This window comes from Pimephales promelas, chromosome 18 (genome assembly GCF_988280905.1).
Source record: "Pimephales promelas chromosome 18, fPimPro1.hap1.1, whole genome shotgun sequence".
NCBI classification, from domain to species: domain Eukaryota; kingdom Metazoa; phylum Chordata; class Actinopteri; order Cypriniformes; family Leuciscidae; genus Pimephales; species Pimephales promelas.
The window spans coordinates 32,949,103-32,964,705 of record NC_142786.1 but is presented as its reverse complement, the minus strand read 5'-3'; the positions used below and the strand labels follow the sequence as shown (position 1 = coordinate 32,964,705).

The following is a 15,603-nucleotide window of genomic DNA, read 5'->3' as shown; positions in this document are numbered from 1 at the left end:
TGGTAAACGGAATTTAATATTTTCACATTTTTATAATTTCATATTTTCAAATTTGGTTACTTTGGACTTTTAAATAAGGGGCAGAAAACTCCTTAATTAAAATTAAGTTTCATTACAAATATTTTTTTTTTTTAATTTAAATCATTTTAATTTGTGTTTTGAACATGAACAAAAATCTTGTCTTGGAAAGTAAATTATGAAAGGACATGCAATCATCTGGCTCAACCATAAGCAAGAGTACAAAGGAAGACAGGGATCATTTATACAACTCTATTTGGTCGTATTAGTGGATGCATGAAAACAAACCTAATTTTACCAAATTTATGTATGTGCATTGGTCAATGTTTATATGTGAATAAAAGCCTTTAAGCAGGAGGTTTTAATGGCTGTCACCTGTTGAACTAGACCAGTGTCCAACAGTGCTTGTGATTGTTGTAAACATAATGAAACCCTTCATTCGCCCCGAAGTGTCGACGTTACACAGATATTACAAAGCTCCGCCTCCTCAGTATTGGACAAGCTGGAGACAGCAGGGCAAGTCTGGAGTCTATCTGTCCCTGCCCACCTACCTCAGCCAAAGGGGCGCTCGGCTCCACCCAGGTAGCCCTGGTGTTTGCCCATCCCGCACCAGCTGGCATGCATGTCCTAATGTTCTAATAACCTCACGTAGATGTGCTTAACATCACACCCATACTCAACATCATTTTGATTTCTTCTCCAAATCACTACGATTACTGAGAACAAATGAATGAAATTCAGTTCATCCGATTTAAAAGACGTGACCAATAACCAGTAATGAAGATTAAATTCAGACTCAATTTTGATGACACCTGAACATGCACCTGTGTACTAATGTTTCACCCTCACTTGACTGAGTGTCACTCAAGTTGTTTGGTGTAGGTTTGGAGGCAGTGGCTGTTTCTAACATTGAGTTTTTTGGCCTGCTTTTAGGCATGCAAGCATGTTAACTGCAAGTGCAAACTTAACGTGCATTATCTCAGGACTTAAAGGATTAGTTCACTTTTCGAAAAACTTTTGCTGATGTCATCCAAGATGTCCATGTCTTTCTTTCTTCAGTGGAAAAGAAATTAAGGTTTTTGATGAAAACATTCCAGGATTTTTCTCCTTATAATAGACTTCAATGGGAACCAAATGGTTCAAGGTCCAAAAGAAACTTTCAGTACAAACTCCAAACTTGCTCAAAGGGCTTTAAATGATTCCAGACGATAAATAAGGGTCTTATCAAGTGAAACGATCGCTCTTTTTTTTTTAAATAACAAAGTTTAAGTTTTATAAGCTCAAATGCTCGCCTTGCTCTGTTCTGTAACGCACTCCTGTTCAAACTCGTTCATCAAAATGAACAAATCTTTTTCCGAATCAATTCGTTCATTTCTTTCGCCGAATGAACCAAATGACTCGAAAAAAGATTTGTTCATTTTGATGAACGAATTCGAACAGGAGTGCGTTACAGAACAGAGCAAGGCGAGCATTTGAGCTTATAAAACTTAAACTTTGTTATTTATTTATAAAACGAGTGATCGTTTGGCTTGATAAGACCCTTATTCATTGTCTGAAATCGTTTAAAGCCCTTTGAGCAAGTTTGCAGTTTGTACTGAAAGTGTCTTTTGGACCTTGAACCGTTTGGTTCCCATTGAAGTCCATTATATGGAGAAAATCCTGGAATGTTTTCATCAAAAACCGTAATTTCTTTTCGACTGAAGAAAGAAAGACATGGACATCTTGGATGACACGGGGGCGAGTAAATTATCAGCAAAAGTTTTTTCAAAAGTGAACTACTCCTTTAAGATGGCGGATATTTTCTTTACATGTCTGAGATGTTATTCTCTACAATAACGCGCATTGATGAATCATGCACAACAAAACCAGGTACATGTTTTACGAATCTTAAGTAGGGTCCGTTTTGATTTCATGTTCACTACAACTAAGGCCTGATTGAGAGAACAGACCTCTGAAGTAGGATGTTTAAGAACTAGGGGTGTCACGATTTCGATATTAAATCGAAATCGATCGAAATTAATTCAATGGTATCAAAATCGAAATAAAAAATGGTATCGTCGATACTGCCACGCCCCATGTCGCGTCCGTGATGGAAAGTTCGGATCGTTTTACTGACTCTATTGTTCAATCTCGTTCATCAAAATTAACTAAACTTTTTTTCTAGTCATTTCAGGGGCTTTAAATGTTATACTATTAAGTTATGTTACTTGTTTTTGTTCTATTTTAAATTTGGCAATGGTGTAGTGTACATTGTGAACAAATTTATATTGCATAATGCATAAATGTGTAGTCTAAAAATTGCATAGCAATCTGCGCTTTACATTTTTTTTAAAATCGAGAATCGAATCGAATCGTGACCTTAGAATCGATAACTTAATCGAATCGAGGATTTGGAGAATCGTGACACCCCTATTAAGAACCGTTTATTAAGTACAATAACTGTATTATTTTCCGCACCAATATAACTTTCTATATACCACTATAACATTCATTTATCAGCTGGAAAATATTTCAGACAATATTCCTTTGTCATTATCATTGTAGCTATGGTGTGGACGTTCCTTTTACTCAATTTAGCATATTGAAACTTTATAGGTATTGTTATCAGGATCTAGCTCGTTCTGAACAGTCATTTCTAGCTGGATGCCTTGTGTTTTCCCAAAGGGGAATGTTTCAGATCTTATTATCAAACAAGCTCCCAGAATATTAGAATCTAGAATATGAAATCCCTTCCAATCCTGAACTAATACCTGTTTGATTAATTCCATGGCATGCAAATTAATAACTTGGCTGATAAAATCCTATCTTGGCAATTCTGTACAAAAGTATATGTGCTTTACCCTTTTCTCTGTAAAGTTAATTTTGATTTTTACTTTTTTCTTCAGTGGATCCGTCTCAAGTCCCAGTCAAGCGATCTCCTCCCATTCCCCCAAAGAGGATTACTCCTGTGACCAAACGCCACTCGGACGACTCGTCCGCCAATCAGCCTGAGGCTCCACCCCCAGGCCCTTCCTCCACCCCAGTTCCAGCCCCTCCTCCTGCCCAATCAGATGTCAGCAGAAACTCAAACTCTGAAGCAGTCTCTCCTCCGCCAAGCCATATTCCACCATCCCCTCCTCGCTCCCACCCGCCTCCTGAAGTGGACCCGCCCAGCCCCACCACAGACCCGCCCTCCCAGCTGCCCTTACCTCTGCACATACGCATCCAGAGAGCCTTGAACAGCCCAAGCCCGGTCCAGCCCAACCCGGAAGGATCCCAGCGAGCTCACTCACTTCTCTTTGAATCACCGCCAGAGTTTCTCGCCGAGGCTCCAGGAGGGGGACGATTCTCGCTTCCTGTCACTATCGAACCTCTGCGACTGTGAGTGTACATATCAGTTTATCTCAGAACACAATGATCTCTGCCCTTGTATGATTTCTAACAGATTGAAAAACCTTTTACACCCCAGAACGAAATGTTCAGGCTCAACAATAGGAATCGCCCAATGGCAGCCAGCGACACGTAAAAAAAACATTTGGGACAGTTGTCACAAAATGTTATAATTTGTATGAGTTTTTAACCCCTTAACTGGGGGTTACTGGGACGCCTAACTTTACTTCACTATGTTTCTATTAAATCTTAATCTAATTATGACAAATTATATATTGTTGGAAAGACTTCTAAATAGATATTCTACCCCTGTTTTGTGTTACAAATTATGTAGGAAGAGTAATTGATGAATTTATGACAAAAGTGCACCTCAAAAAAAGGTCTGACCTTTGTCACAAAAAGTCGATGCACCCACTTTTTTTCATTTGTGCTAAAAGTTAATAATAAAACATATAATCTAGTATTTTTCAATAAAAAATAAAAAAATGATAGTATAATATTATCCTCTAAAAATTATATTTTTTTATCGCCTTTTTTATTATATTACATATTTTAGTAGTTATCATAAATTAGGTTATCATTTGAAAGCTTATAAACGCATCCTATGAAAACTGAATGTTACGTTACCATAGAAACAATGATTTGGGCATCATTATATTTCATAATTTATGATCAAAATCTTTTCTAATCTTGACAAAACACATATTGTCAGAAAGGTCTGAGTCTCAAGGTTCCACATTTTTTGACAGAATTGATATTTGGACAGAAGTGTATTAATTTGATAAGGCAGAATGTATACAACTAAATTCAATGGAATTCAATGGCACCCGGTGGCTACTTTTGGTACTACGCCTAAACAAAATCTCATAGGAACTTCAATTTTTGTGATATCAACTTCAAATTTGGAACGTAACTTGGTTAGATTTATGGCTTTGATTTTAAAAGTCATTTTAGAGTAAACTATTTTATATAAAATAAAAAATATATAGTACAGTATATTTGATTTACTGTGAATTTAAACTTCCATAACTTTTTCATACTTTCATTTTTTGAAGTGTTTTCACTTCAGCAGTAATCTGCTGAGTTTTTCCTTTAAAACAAGACCAAACTATGGGTATATATTCCAAAGCATTCTTGAATTACAACCATTTCAGTGTCAATAGTGCATTTTAACATTTTTAAAAAGGGGGGTAAGGGGTTAAGTCTTGCCATTTAAAAAATTCAAACTATTTTAAAACCATTCAAGGCCATGAAAACAAAAAACAAGGGTTCTCTTTCTCATCTTGCGCTTGAACAAACAAATACGCATACAATTGTCAATCCTCGTAAACAGGTGAACATAAACAGTTGACAGAGAAATTGGATGTGTATCAATATTTTGGATCCATTCACTAGGTCTTAAAGCGAGAACAGACTAATGGCGCTTTTCCACTACACAGTCCCAATTCGACTCAGCTCGACTCGCCTTTGTTTGGTTTTCCACTGTGTAAAAGTTGTACCTGTTCCTGCTTTCGGGTACTTTTTTTAGCATCACCTCCAGCGAGGTTCTGAGCGAGCTAAGCCGGTACTAAAATGTGACGTGAAAACAATGCCGACTGCCGATTCGTCACCGTTCACCGCGTTATCATTGCACGCGCCAGATGGAGTATCCAGAATAACCCTGCCATGTTTAAATAGTTTGGCCAGAGATAGTTTCATATGCTCACTGTCTTAATGATTTTGATTTGTTTAGGCCTGAGGATGATGATTTTGACATTGAAGAAGAGCTGCAGAAGCTGCGTCCAGTCCCTCGGCCCACACGACAGCCGGAGCTGGAGCCACGCAGCCGACGCGGTCTGGTGGGAGACCCTCGGGTCACTGTCATTCCCGAGGACGCAGGGCCTGGAAACAGTGACGACGAGGACGAGAGCGATTCTGACGGACCCATTAATTACAGAGATGATGATGAGGAAGATGAGGAGGAGGAGGATGTTCCCACAAGTAGGATGCTTTCATTCTGACTGACTAGTCTAATTGTGATTTAGGAATGTTGTACTAGAATGTGCATAGACAGTCAGCACTTTAAAAAAATGAAACAGTTGAATATGGTGTTCAATGTAATATTTGGTGGCTCAGTGTAATATTTTTTTGAAAGAAATTAACAATATTATTAAGCAAGGATGCGTTAAATTGATCAAAAGTTACAGTAAGGACCTTCATAATGTTAAAAAATATGTCATTTTTTTTACATTTCTATTCATTGAAGAATAGAAAAAAAAAGTTTTATCACGTTTACACAAACTGTTTTTAACATTGATAATCATTAAAAAAAGGTCTTAAGCTGCAAATCTGCATATTAAGTTCCCATTAAGCATTCTGCTCGCACCAAGATTGATGACTAACTTTAAATGCTCGAACCTCAATATCTTTAAAGCAGAAAGGATTCTGATTGGCTCTCAATATTTTTTATTTTTCATCAGCTGGTAAAAAAAAAAGAAAAAGAAAATGACTATATTGATCCTCTGTTGTCAATATCATTATAGCTGTGGTGTGAACACATTTAAAACGATCGTCAAACGATTAATCGCATCCAAAATAAAAGTTTGTGTTTACATAATATATGTGGGTACACTGTGTATCATTATTTTGTATGTGTATAAATACACACACATGCATGTATATTTAAGAAAAAAAAAATTATATATAAACTATTTATATTTAATATAAATTATATATTTATATTAATAATTATTTATATATATATAATTATTTATATTATTAATTTATATATATAATTTATTATATGAATTATTTATAATTTAAATTATTTAATATATATATATATATATATATATATATATATATATGTGTGTGTGTGTGTGTGTGTATTTATATATATATACACACAAAATAATTCTACACAGTGCACCCACATATATTATGTAAACACAAACTTTTATTTTGGATGCGATTAATCGTTTGACAGCCATAATTAAAAGGCATAAAAGTAAATGTGATGGATTAATGGTGTAATCTCTTTTCTAGCTAACAGATCTCAGAGCATTTTTAATCATCTTTGTGTTCGATCATGAATGTTACAACTTTGTTCACACAAGTTTGTGAAAACACCTAATGAGGATTATGGGTGCATCTTGTCAGGTGGTCTTGCGAGCCGTGTGAAGCGAAAGGATACTCTGGCGCTAAAGCTGGAGCGTCAGCAGGAGAAAGAACAGTCCGAGGACCCGGAGAACATCGCCTGGAACAACAAAGAGCAGTGGGAAGCCGTCCGCAACAAGATCAGCTCCACCCTCACCAGGTCTGCCGCTGTTCAGACGGCTTTTATGGGGTCTTTGTCCTTTCCACACTGACACTGTGTGTATTTTGTGTTCTGTATGTTCTCAGGAGGTTGAGTCAGAGACCCTCCGCACAAGAACTCGAGCAGAGAAATATCCTACTAGGTCAGTTACACCCCTCGTCTTCTAGTCCTCCGTAGTATTTGTGGTATTTTCTCAATATCTGCATGTTCTTCCGTCTCAGCCAAGAACGAAGCGGACCGACGGGCAGAAAGGAGCGAAATCAAGCGCAGGCTGACCAGAAAGGTTTGAAGGCACATTCATTACTTGACTAAGTTTGTCATGAAAACCACTAAAGTCTTAACTCTTGTGCATCAATTAAAAAGAGGACAAAAATGTCCATGTCATAAGAATGTGACCCTTTTGAGCACAGACTTAAGTTTGGTATCATTTTAAAGAAGACCCTTTGCAGATTATTGCTGAAGTAAAAAAAATAATAATAAGTAAATCCAAAAAAAAGTTATATATGTATAAGTTTATGAAAATTATTTATAAAAAATATTTTATAAATCAGGTTGAACTCAAAACTGCAATAAAATCAAAGCCATAAACCTAACTAGGTTGTGTTCCAAATTTGAGGATGATCTCTCAAAAAATGAGCTTTGGGTAACAGTTTGTTTGGGTGTAGTAACATATTTTCCCCATTGGGTGGCAGCAAAACCCCACTGCAGCTCACAGTGATTGGATTTGTTATTTGCAGTTTTTCTCTCTCAGTATTACAAACACACACACACATATTTTTTTTATAACACACATACTAACCACACTCTGACATCCATACCAACACACCCACACAAATATTGTTAGATAATTTGTCCAGTTGGCTCTATAATATGCCGAAGCAGAAAACAGGAATAAAGCCATATTTGTTTTATAGGCCAAACTTTAAAAAAATGGCACCATATAGTAAAAAATAAAATTTTGAAGCCTTGCCATCAGAATGAAAGCCTCTTAACAAAGATTGCATAATTTTATAGTTAACTAAACCGGGGATTAAAAATGGCAGTTTTCAATGAAGACATTTGTGTCCAAAAGGCGCTGAGAGGGAGTATTTTTTGTACCTAATGCAAAACATTTTTTTTTAAGAAAAAGACGGTGAAATAGTAAAATTCCAATAAAAATACACACCTGTGGCAAGTTTTTTGCAGTTAGCTTTAACACAGGCAAAGTGATCAAAAAAACAAAACTGAAAAGGACAAAAATGTCCATAAGGATGCACAAGGGTTAAGTTTTTGTATATCCTAGTTCGGGGAACAGACAAGTCTCTATCTGATGATATCTAGGTGAAAGAGTCTCTGTGACGTGCATGATGTGAAAGTAAATGTTGTGTCTGTACATCTGCAGTTGTCACAGAGGCCCACGGTCGCTGAGCTCCAGGCCAGAAAGATCCTGCGCTTTCATGAGTATGTGGAGTGCACTCATGCTCAAGACTATGACCGGCGTGCGGACAAACCCTGGACCAAACTTACACCTGCTGACAAGGTCTGGTTCTCCTCTGCCCCCTAGTGGCGACCGATATAAGATCAGTTCAGTTTGGACTGTAGTTACATAAAACAATTGCACATAATTGGGCTTTTTTTAAATGTTGTAATTTTACTGATTGTATACTGTTTTATTTTGTTGCACTTTGGGATTTTTATCTGTGAAAAGTGCTCTATAAATAAACTTTACTTACTTACATAATTGCAGTCTAATAAAGCAAGTCCTCTTTGCCAAACACAGAGTTCAGAGACTGTTGAGTTGTCCACATGACATCATCATTAAGATGTAGTTCTGTAAGTTCTGAGTGTTCAGGTTGTGCTTTCTCATTACTCTTGTGTTCGTTGTTCTCCTCTAGGCGGCCATTAGAAAAGAGTTGAACGAGTTTAAGAGCTCAGAAATGGAAGTTCATCAGGAAAGCAGGATATACACCAGGTCTGATATACACTTTCAGCACTTTTTTAATTCACATTTTATGCCTGGATCTTATATACACTTAATTCAGATCTTCATTTATATCTGTATCAATAGCACCATTTAAATAGTTGGATCAGCAAGTGTCTTCTGCATGCAGTATTATTACAGTAAAAATTGTGAAACATTATTAAATAAAATAAATTCTGTATTCTTCGAGCGATCCTTTCATGCTTCTGCTCCTCCGTGAGAGATCCGAAGTGTCGCTCATTATCAATCATGAGTTGGCCTTGTGCCTCTTTCCCACGACCCTTGACCTTGTCCTATGCCACATGTATTTTAATTAGGGCTGTGCAAAAATGAATTGCGATTAATCGCATCCAAAATAAAAGTCTGTGTTTACATAATATATTTGTGTGTGCTGTATATATAAATACACACACATGCATGTATATATTTAAGAAAATGTGTTATTCATATATAAAATATTTATATTTATATAATATAGATTATGTATTTATATATATATATATATATATATATACAGAATTGAAGCGCAAATAATTCTTAAATATATACATGCATGTGTGTATATATATATACAAAATAATTATATACAGCACACACAAATATATTATGTAAACACAGACTTTTATTTTGGATTCGATTAATCGCAATTAACTTTTGCACAGCCCTACTTTTAACGCATTCTTGGTGTCACATGATCATTCAGAAATCATTTGAACATGCTGCTCAAGCAACATTTTCATTGTTATTATTCTTGACAACAGTTGTGCTGCTTAATGTTTTTGTGGATACTTTCCTGATACTGTTTTTTCAGGATTCTCTGATTAATAGAAATTCAAAAGAACAGCATTTATTTAAAAAATGGAAATCTTTTGTAACATTATGAATGCATTTACTGTTATTTCTGATCAATTTATTGCATTTTTGCTCATCTCAGATACTGACTAAGCTACTTAAAAAAATTATATATAAATATATCAGATACGGACCAAGCTATTTATAAAATATTTATAATTAATATATATATATATATATATATATATATATATATATCATTTATATATATATATCATTTATATATATTATATATTTTATATATATATATATATATAATTTTTATATATATATATATATATATATATATATCATTTTTATATATATATATATATATATATATATATATATATATATATATGAAGAGTTCAGATGCAAAAGCCTCTAAATGCCATTTGAAATTTTCTTCTTTAATGAGGATTTTTATCAAACTTGTATATTTAAGTTCAGTAATTTCACTTAAATTGCAATGATAACCTATTAATTGTTATTTAAGTGAAATTACTGAACTTAAATATACAAGTTTGATAAAAATCCTCATTAAAGAAGAAAATTTCAAATGGCATTTAGAGGCTTTTGCATCTGAACTCTTCATATATATATATATATTATTATATTTTATTATTTTTTTATTGCACTGACCCTTTTATCACCGAAACTTTTAAATGGTAGTATACACACACACAAAAAAAAAAAAATTATTTAACAAAATGAGAAATGGAGAAATGCAGAAATGAAATAGTTTAGGAGGGCAGCCACCGTTTTATTCCCAGACTTCCTTTTTTTCCCTGAATAAAGGCTATAATTAAAATAATCTGCATGTGAACATATGATCATTGTCAGTAACCATCACATGGACTGAATGTGCAGTGCAGAAATGTAATTTCTTCTTTCAATTCCGTTTGCAGGTTTCATCGGCCATAATCTGCATCGCTCGAGAGGAAACCCTAGACAGATAAAAGCCTCCATCTTTCCCATGATCCTCCAGCGAATACCGATGAGTGCTCAGGCCAGCTGCTCAGTTCTCGAGAGTGATAAGGAGGAGGAAGTGATGTGGGTGTGATGTGCAGGACGCTGGTACACTTTTGGACCGCAGGTTTGAAGTGCCAGCTCTCTGTAGAGTTCCCATGATTCCCATGGCCGGATCACTTTGTTGGAGTGTTTCAGGGAAGAGAGGACACAGAACTGTGTGAATTGGGGGTGTTTTAATATTCTTTATGGTACACACATTTCTGTGATCAAGAATAGGCGTGTGTACTCAAACAATAATACTTTTATGGAAATTATGACACTGGTGATAAACATTTTTAGTGGCGAGTGATTGTGAGAGACTGTGTGTGTGTGTATGTGTGTTTATAAATGCTGTCCACTCATGCCTTAACACTGGTACACAATGACTTTTTTAGGCTGACCTTAGAGTAATACAGAAGAAAGTCTGCGTATAACACTGTTTCTCACCCTGAACACACATCAGTGTGTGTGTGTGTGTGTGTGTGTGTTGATCTGAAAGCTCATCTTTGACATTCTCAGGACGTCAGCACACGGGGTCACTTTCAATGTGCATTTTACTGTAAATTACCATCATTTTGTGCTTTTTCACACAGATTAAACCACCCTCTTTAATATTATTTTAACAACACAGCACTTCACTTTAGATATTTCATGTTTAATCAAACAAAAACTTGCAATATTTTACCCCAGAATCATAAGAAAAATACATTTTTGACATGAGGAAAATTAAGCCTCGAAACCATTAAGGTTTTTAGCATTGTGATGTGATTTTTGTGACATTTAAGTACGTTTTCCCCCAAATGTTCTCATTGTAATGTGTTGTAACTTTCTTTCTACTTTTTTTTCTCAATGGTAAATCTTGTTACTATAATATATATTTTGTATTACAATGCAATACTGTAATTTAATTTTTTTTTCATATTAGCATGCATTTAAAACTTTTTTATCACACTACCATAATGGAAACTACATTTGTTTTCATATTACTGATTTATTTTTTATTTTTATTTTTTTTTCACAATGCCAAAAATTTTAATGTTCTTAAGCTTCATTTTCTTTAGGAAAAACATTATTTCTTTTCTCTTTTTTTATTGTATTGTATTGGGGTGAAATATGACAAGTTTCACAAGATTCAGCTGTAAATGATGATATAGTTCATGAACAATTTAAAACAGAATGGTTGATGTTACATCATGGAGTCTTTGTGAAAAATCTTTGACTGGTACGTAAAACTGAATTATTTCCCATGTCCCTGCTGGTTTTGTGGTACACTTGTTTTGTAGGCCACCAAGAGGGCCTGTGCACTGTATAGAGACATGCTGTAGATTGATTAAATTGTGTATCTCGTCTTCCTGACATCAAACATTTGTTTTAATTGTAATTATAGTATTACACTATCCTGTTTTTATAAGGTGCAAACAGTATGGCTACAGGTTAAGTGATATAATAATCTGATACAGAACAGCTGTATTGTTATTTTTTTAAATGTAAAGGTATTTTAAAAAGGTCTTTCATGTAATACATGTACATTCACTTCACCATTAATTAAAAACCCAAACTGTGAGTATCATTTGCTTCATTTATTTACATGCTTTTTCTTCAGCGATGGAGTCTTGCGTGGTGAGGTCTTTTCGAAGCTCTCCACAAGTGATCCTCCTTGGCTCTTGGACAACTCTTCTGATTATTCTTTTCACTTCTCTGTCAGAAATCTTGCGAGGAGCACCTGGTCGAAACAAATTTATGGTGAAATATTATGGGGAACATTCAGAAGCTCAGAAATGCGCCTATAATAACCAATGCCGTCACTGTGTTAGGTTGCGAAGGTCTTGACACACACTGTCCAGGGATGTGTCTTGTGTGACAGCTTGGCAATGAGTCCGTTTTGTAGGCCATCAGTTGAGACTGAACCAGCTGATATTAATTTGTGCTGACAAGGGTCTGGATTGCTTTTTAATTGCTGATAGTTTTCAGCTGTCGTCTTGGCTTTCCATGCTTTTTCCCTGTGTCATTTCACATTATTACACATAACTTTACTTCTGAACTGCTTTGTTTTGGTTTCTTTGTATGTATGGATTACTTGGTGAAAATTTCATGTCAATGGCTCCTTTGGAAATATATTTACTGAGAAAAATGGTGACGTGTTCAGTACTTATATTCTGCAAGAGTTGTAAAAATATGATCAATTTCAAATGATCGCCATTTATTTATTTATTTATTTATTTTTTTGCTTTTTATTGAACATGAACATCAGCATCAGTGAACATCAGTGTTAACAAAGACATTTTAGTTCCTTTTTTTTCTCCCCTTTATCCCTTTAATGCAACCCCCCTCCCAGGAAAAAAAAAAACCCAATAATAATAATGATAAATAATTTTTTTTTAAATTCTTGTTGCATCTTGTTTAAATCGTGAAGTATCAACAGTCGTGTCTGTTTCGTCTCAGTTAAATTTTTTTTATGTGCACTCGAAAGCTTTTGAAATGTTAATTAATGAGCTTGGCAAAGAGGGAGACCATTGTGGCTCCCTTATTGATATGTTTATGAACAGCCCACCCATCATGACATTTTAAACTTTTCTTGTGTCATGAATTTTAAGTGTCTTTCCACTGCTCTCCGAACACCTCTTCAACTCCTCGCTCTCATCCACACACTGTCTCTGTCTCGCACGGTTAAAGTCACTTGTTTATGGCAAGCCGTTTAGCATTGAATACATCTGGCTCAAGTCATAATTTAGTTTTGACTAGTAAGATTTCCTGCAATTTTGACTTAATTGGAATTAAGATATCTACGTGATTATAACTAGTCATATAATGCATAATGCAAAAGAATAAATATCTGGATTTGGAATTTTGACTAAGTTATGAGGGGTTAGAGCCAGGGGTATAACTAAAACAGTTTGCCATACATCTCTTGTGTGTTTATGGCATCATTAAAATATAGCACCTTATTCACCTTAATATCAACCCTTTATGACTTAGGCTACTTTCTTCTGTGAAACATAAAATATAATATTTTGAGTAGGGCTGTCAAACAATTAATCGCGATTAATCTCATCCAAAATAAAAGTCTGTGTTTACATAATATATGTGGGTGCACTGTGTATAATTATTTTTTATATATGTGAATACACACACATGCTTGTATATATTTAAGAAATATTTTCATGTATACTATATATAATTTACATTATATGGAAATTAAATATTTTACAGCCTATATAAATAATGTTTTTTTCTTAAATATACATGCGTGTGTGCATTTATACAAATAATGCCCTAATTATGCCCTAATTATGAGAAATGTAATGTAATTATGAGAAATTATATACAAATTAAGCCCTAATTATGAGAAATGTTTTCGTACAAACAAATGTCAACGGTTGGCAACATTCAGCAAAATATCTTTTGTGTTTTGCAGAAGAAAGAAATGCAGATATATCATCAAAAATGATAGAAATTTCGTTTTTGGTTGAAATATCCCTTTAAAGATGACAGTTTAGTTTAAGGACAGAAGGAGAAAGATAGAAATATTTTCAACACTGCAAATGTTAGGGGGTTTAGGTTAGTTATATCATAACACTTGTCATAGAAAAATATTTTCACCTTTTATGAGTATAATGAGCCATCACATCCGTGGTACTAAACAGGATCAACTGAGAGCTATATGACTTTAAAAAAGGCTCATTGAAGTTCCTTTTCTACTTTTTATTACACCACTGGTAAGCGGTATTAAGCTTCACCCTGCAGAGTGCTTGACTGTCATCTGATTCATTCCTAATGTGAATTACAGAGGCAAAGTCAGATTGCAAGAGAGCATAGTAAAGATGAAGGAGAAAATAAATATGTGAAGATGAAAGGAAATAGAAAAGTGAAAAGAAAAGTTTGATTTCATATTCCCATATGGTTTATAGAATCAGTGCGTCTGTGGACTGATTGTAGCGATGGAGGTGGGCGTCCCTTTTTCGGTTTAATTTCCAACTGTCTGACAGCATCCATAAACATTCAGAAAATTTTGATTTGACTGTAGACATAATGGGAAAGTTTCTTCATTCAAAACAGAACAGCAATTGGTTTTGTGCTAGTATAAATATAAATATTATAACAAAAAAAGATCATTTTGACTCAAAAGCAATGAGTTGCTTGTAAAATCAAGATAAACGCATCGTAACTGCACAGTCTACAGTCAATTAATGGTAACCATAAACTGTTTACAGCTATGGCCCGTATGTAAAGCTGCTTTGAAATCATCTATATTGTTAAAAGAGCTAAATGAAGGTGACTCGGCTTTAGGTTTAATAAAAGGGTTATGTATGAGCACTGCGGCCGGCCATATATTTCGTTCCTCTTCGATTTCGGCATTTGTCATCAATTTTCACCAAACAGTCGACAAGTGAAAATCAGAGCTAAAACTGTGCAGTGCGTACCCACCAATATGACATGGTCAAATGCAATATCAACATAAGAGTCAAATCTCATCTGTGACACCAACGCTTCAAATGGAGGACTTGTCAAAACCTCAGATCATCCACAGTCTCACCTCACACTTAAATGGCAAAGACAAACTATTTATGGGCTCTTGCTCCTCAGCGCTGGCTGCCACATTCTGCTTAAGCGAAACTAGGGTCACACTCGAAAAAAAAAAAAAAACACTTTTGTGCAAAGTGCTTTCTTTAGAGGTCAAAACAAGTCCAGTCTTCAGCCTGGGATAGAAAATCACTGAGCCCCGAGCCAGAGAAAGAAGGTTTCAGAAGCTCCCCAGGAGAAGCAACAAGAGATCAAGATCCAGGCCTTAGCGGTAGCACTTCTCTAAATGATTTCATTTATTTCAAAGACCCTTGCAGCCCATCACAGCAAAATAACCAAAAATCACAAAGACACTGAAGTAAACACGAAAAAATGACAATTTCAAGCTCTTTCTCTCTTCTATGCACACTTACAGACACTTCCACACACACAGATGAAAAAAAATAAAGCTGCCCAGAAACTTTATCATAATTATCAACAAAACCGGTCTTCTTAGTAGCAAGATTGTAATATTGTTATTTTTTAAAATTAGTTAAAGGGGTGGACATCGGGCCTCGTTTTCAAGTGAGTTTTAGTGTTATTTATCAATGGAGACAGT

General features: G+C 34.9%; 1 protein-coding gene across 7 annotated transcripts in view; it reads left to right on the top strand.

The window, feature by feature from the left end:
* phactr4a (phosphatase and actin regulator 4a) overlaps window positions 1-12,048 on the top strand; it is a 47,563-nt gene extending 35,515 nt beyond the window's left edge. For 4 of the 7 annotated variants that reach the window (XM_089122615.1, XM_089122614.1, XM_039653030.2 and 1 more), the window contains 9 exons: window positions 469-600; window positions 2,904-3,378; window positions 5,120-5,367; window positions 6,526-6,682; window positions 6,769-6,824; window positions 6,904-6,965; window positions 8,064-8,201; window positions 8,557-8,633; window positions 10,382-12,048. In XM_089122615.1, coding sequence (XP_088978741.1) covers window positions 469-600; window positions 2,904-3,378; window positions 5,120-5,367; window positions 6,526-6,682; window positions 6,769-6,824; window positions 6,904-6,965; window positions 8,064-8,201; window positions 8,557-8,633; window positions 10,382-10,397 — 1,361 coding nt within the window. In that variant the 3' untranslated portion in view covers window positions 10,398-12,048. The remainder of the gene's footprint in view (window positions 1-468; window positions 601-2,903; window positions 3,379-5,119; window positions 5,368-6,525; window positions 6,683-6,768; window positions 6,825-6,903; window positions 6,966-8,063; window positions 8,202-8,556; window positions 8,634-10,381) is intronic. The other 3 variants (XM_039653035.2, XM_039653031.2, XM_039653032.2) reach the window with 1 other exon arrangement.
* Window positions 12,049-15,603: the final 3,555 nt, after the last annotated feature.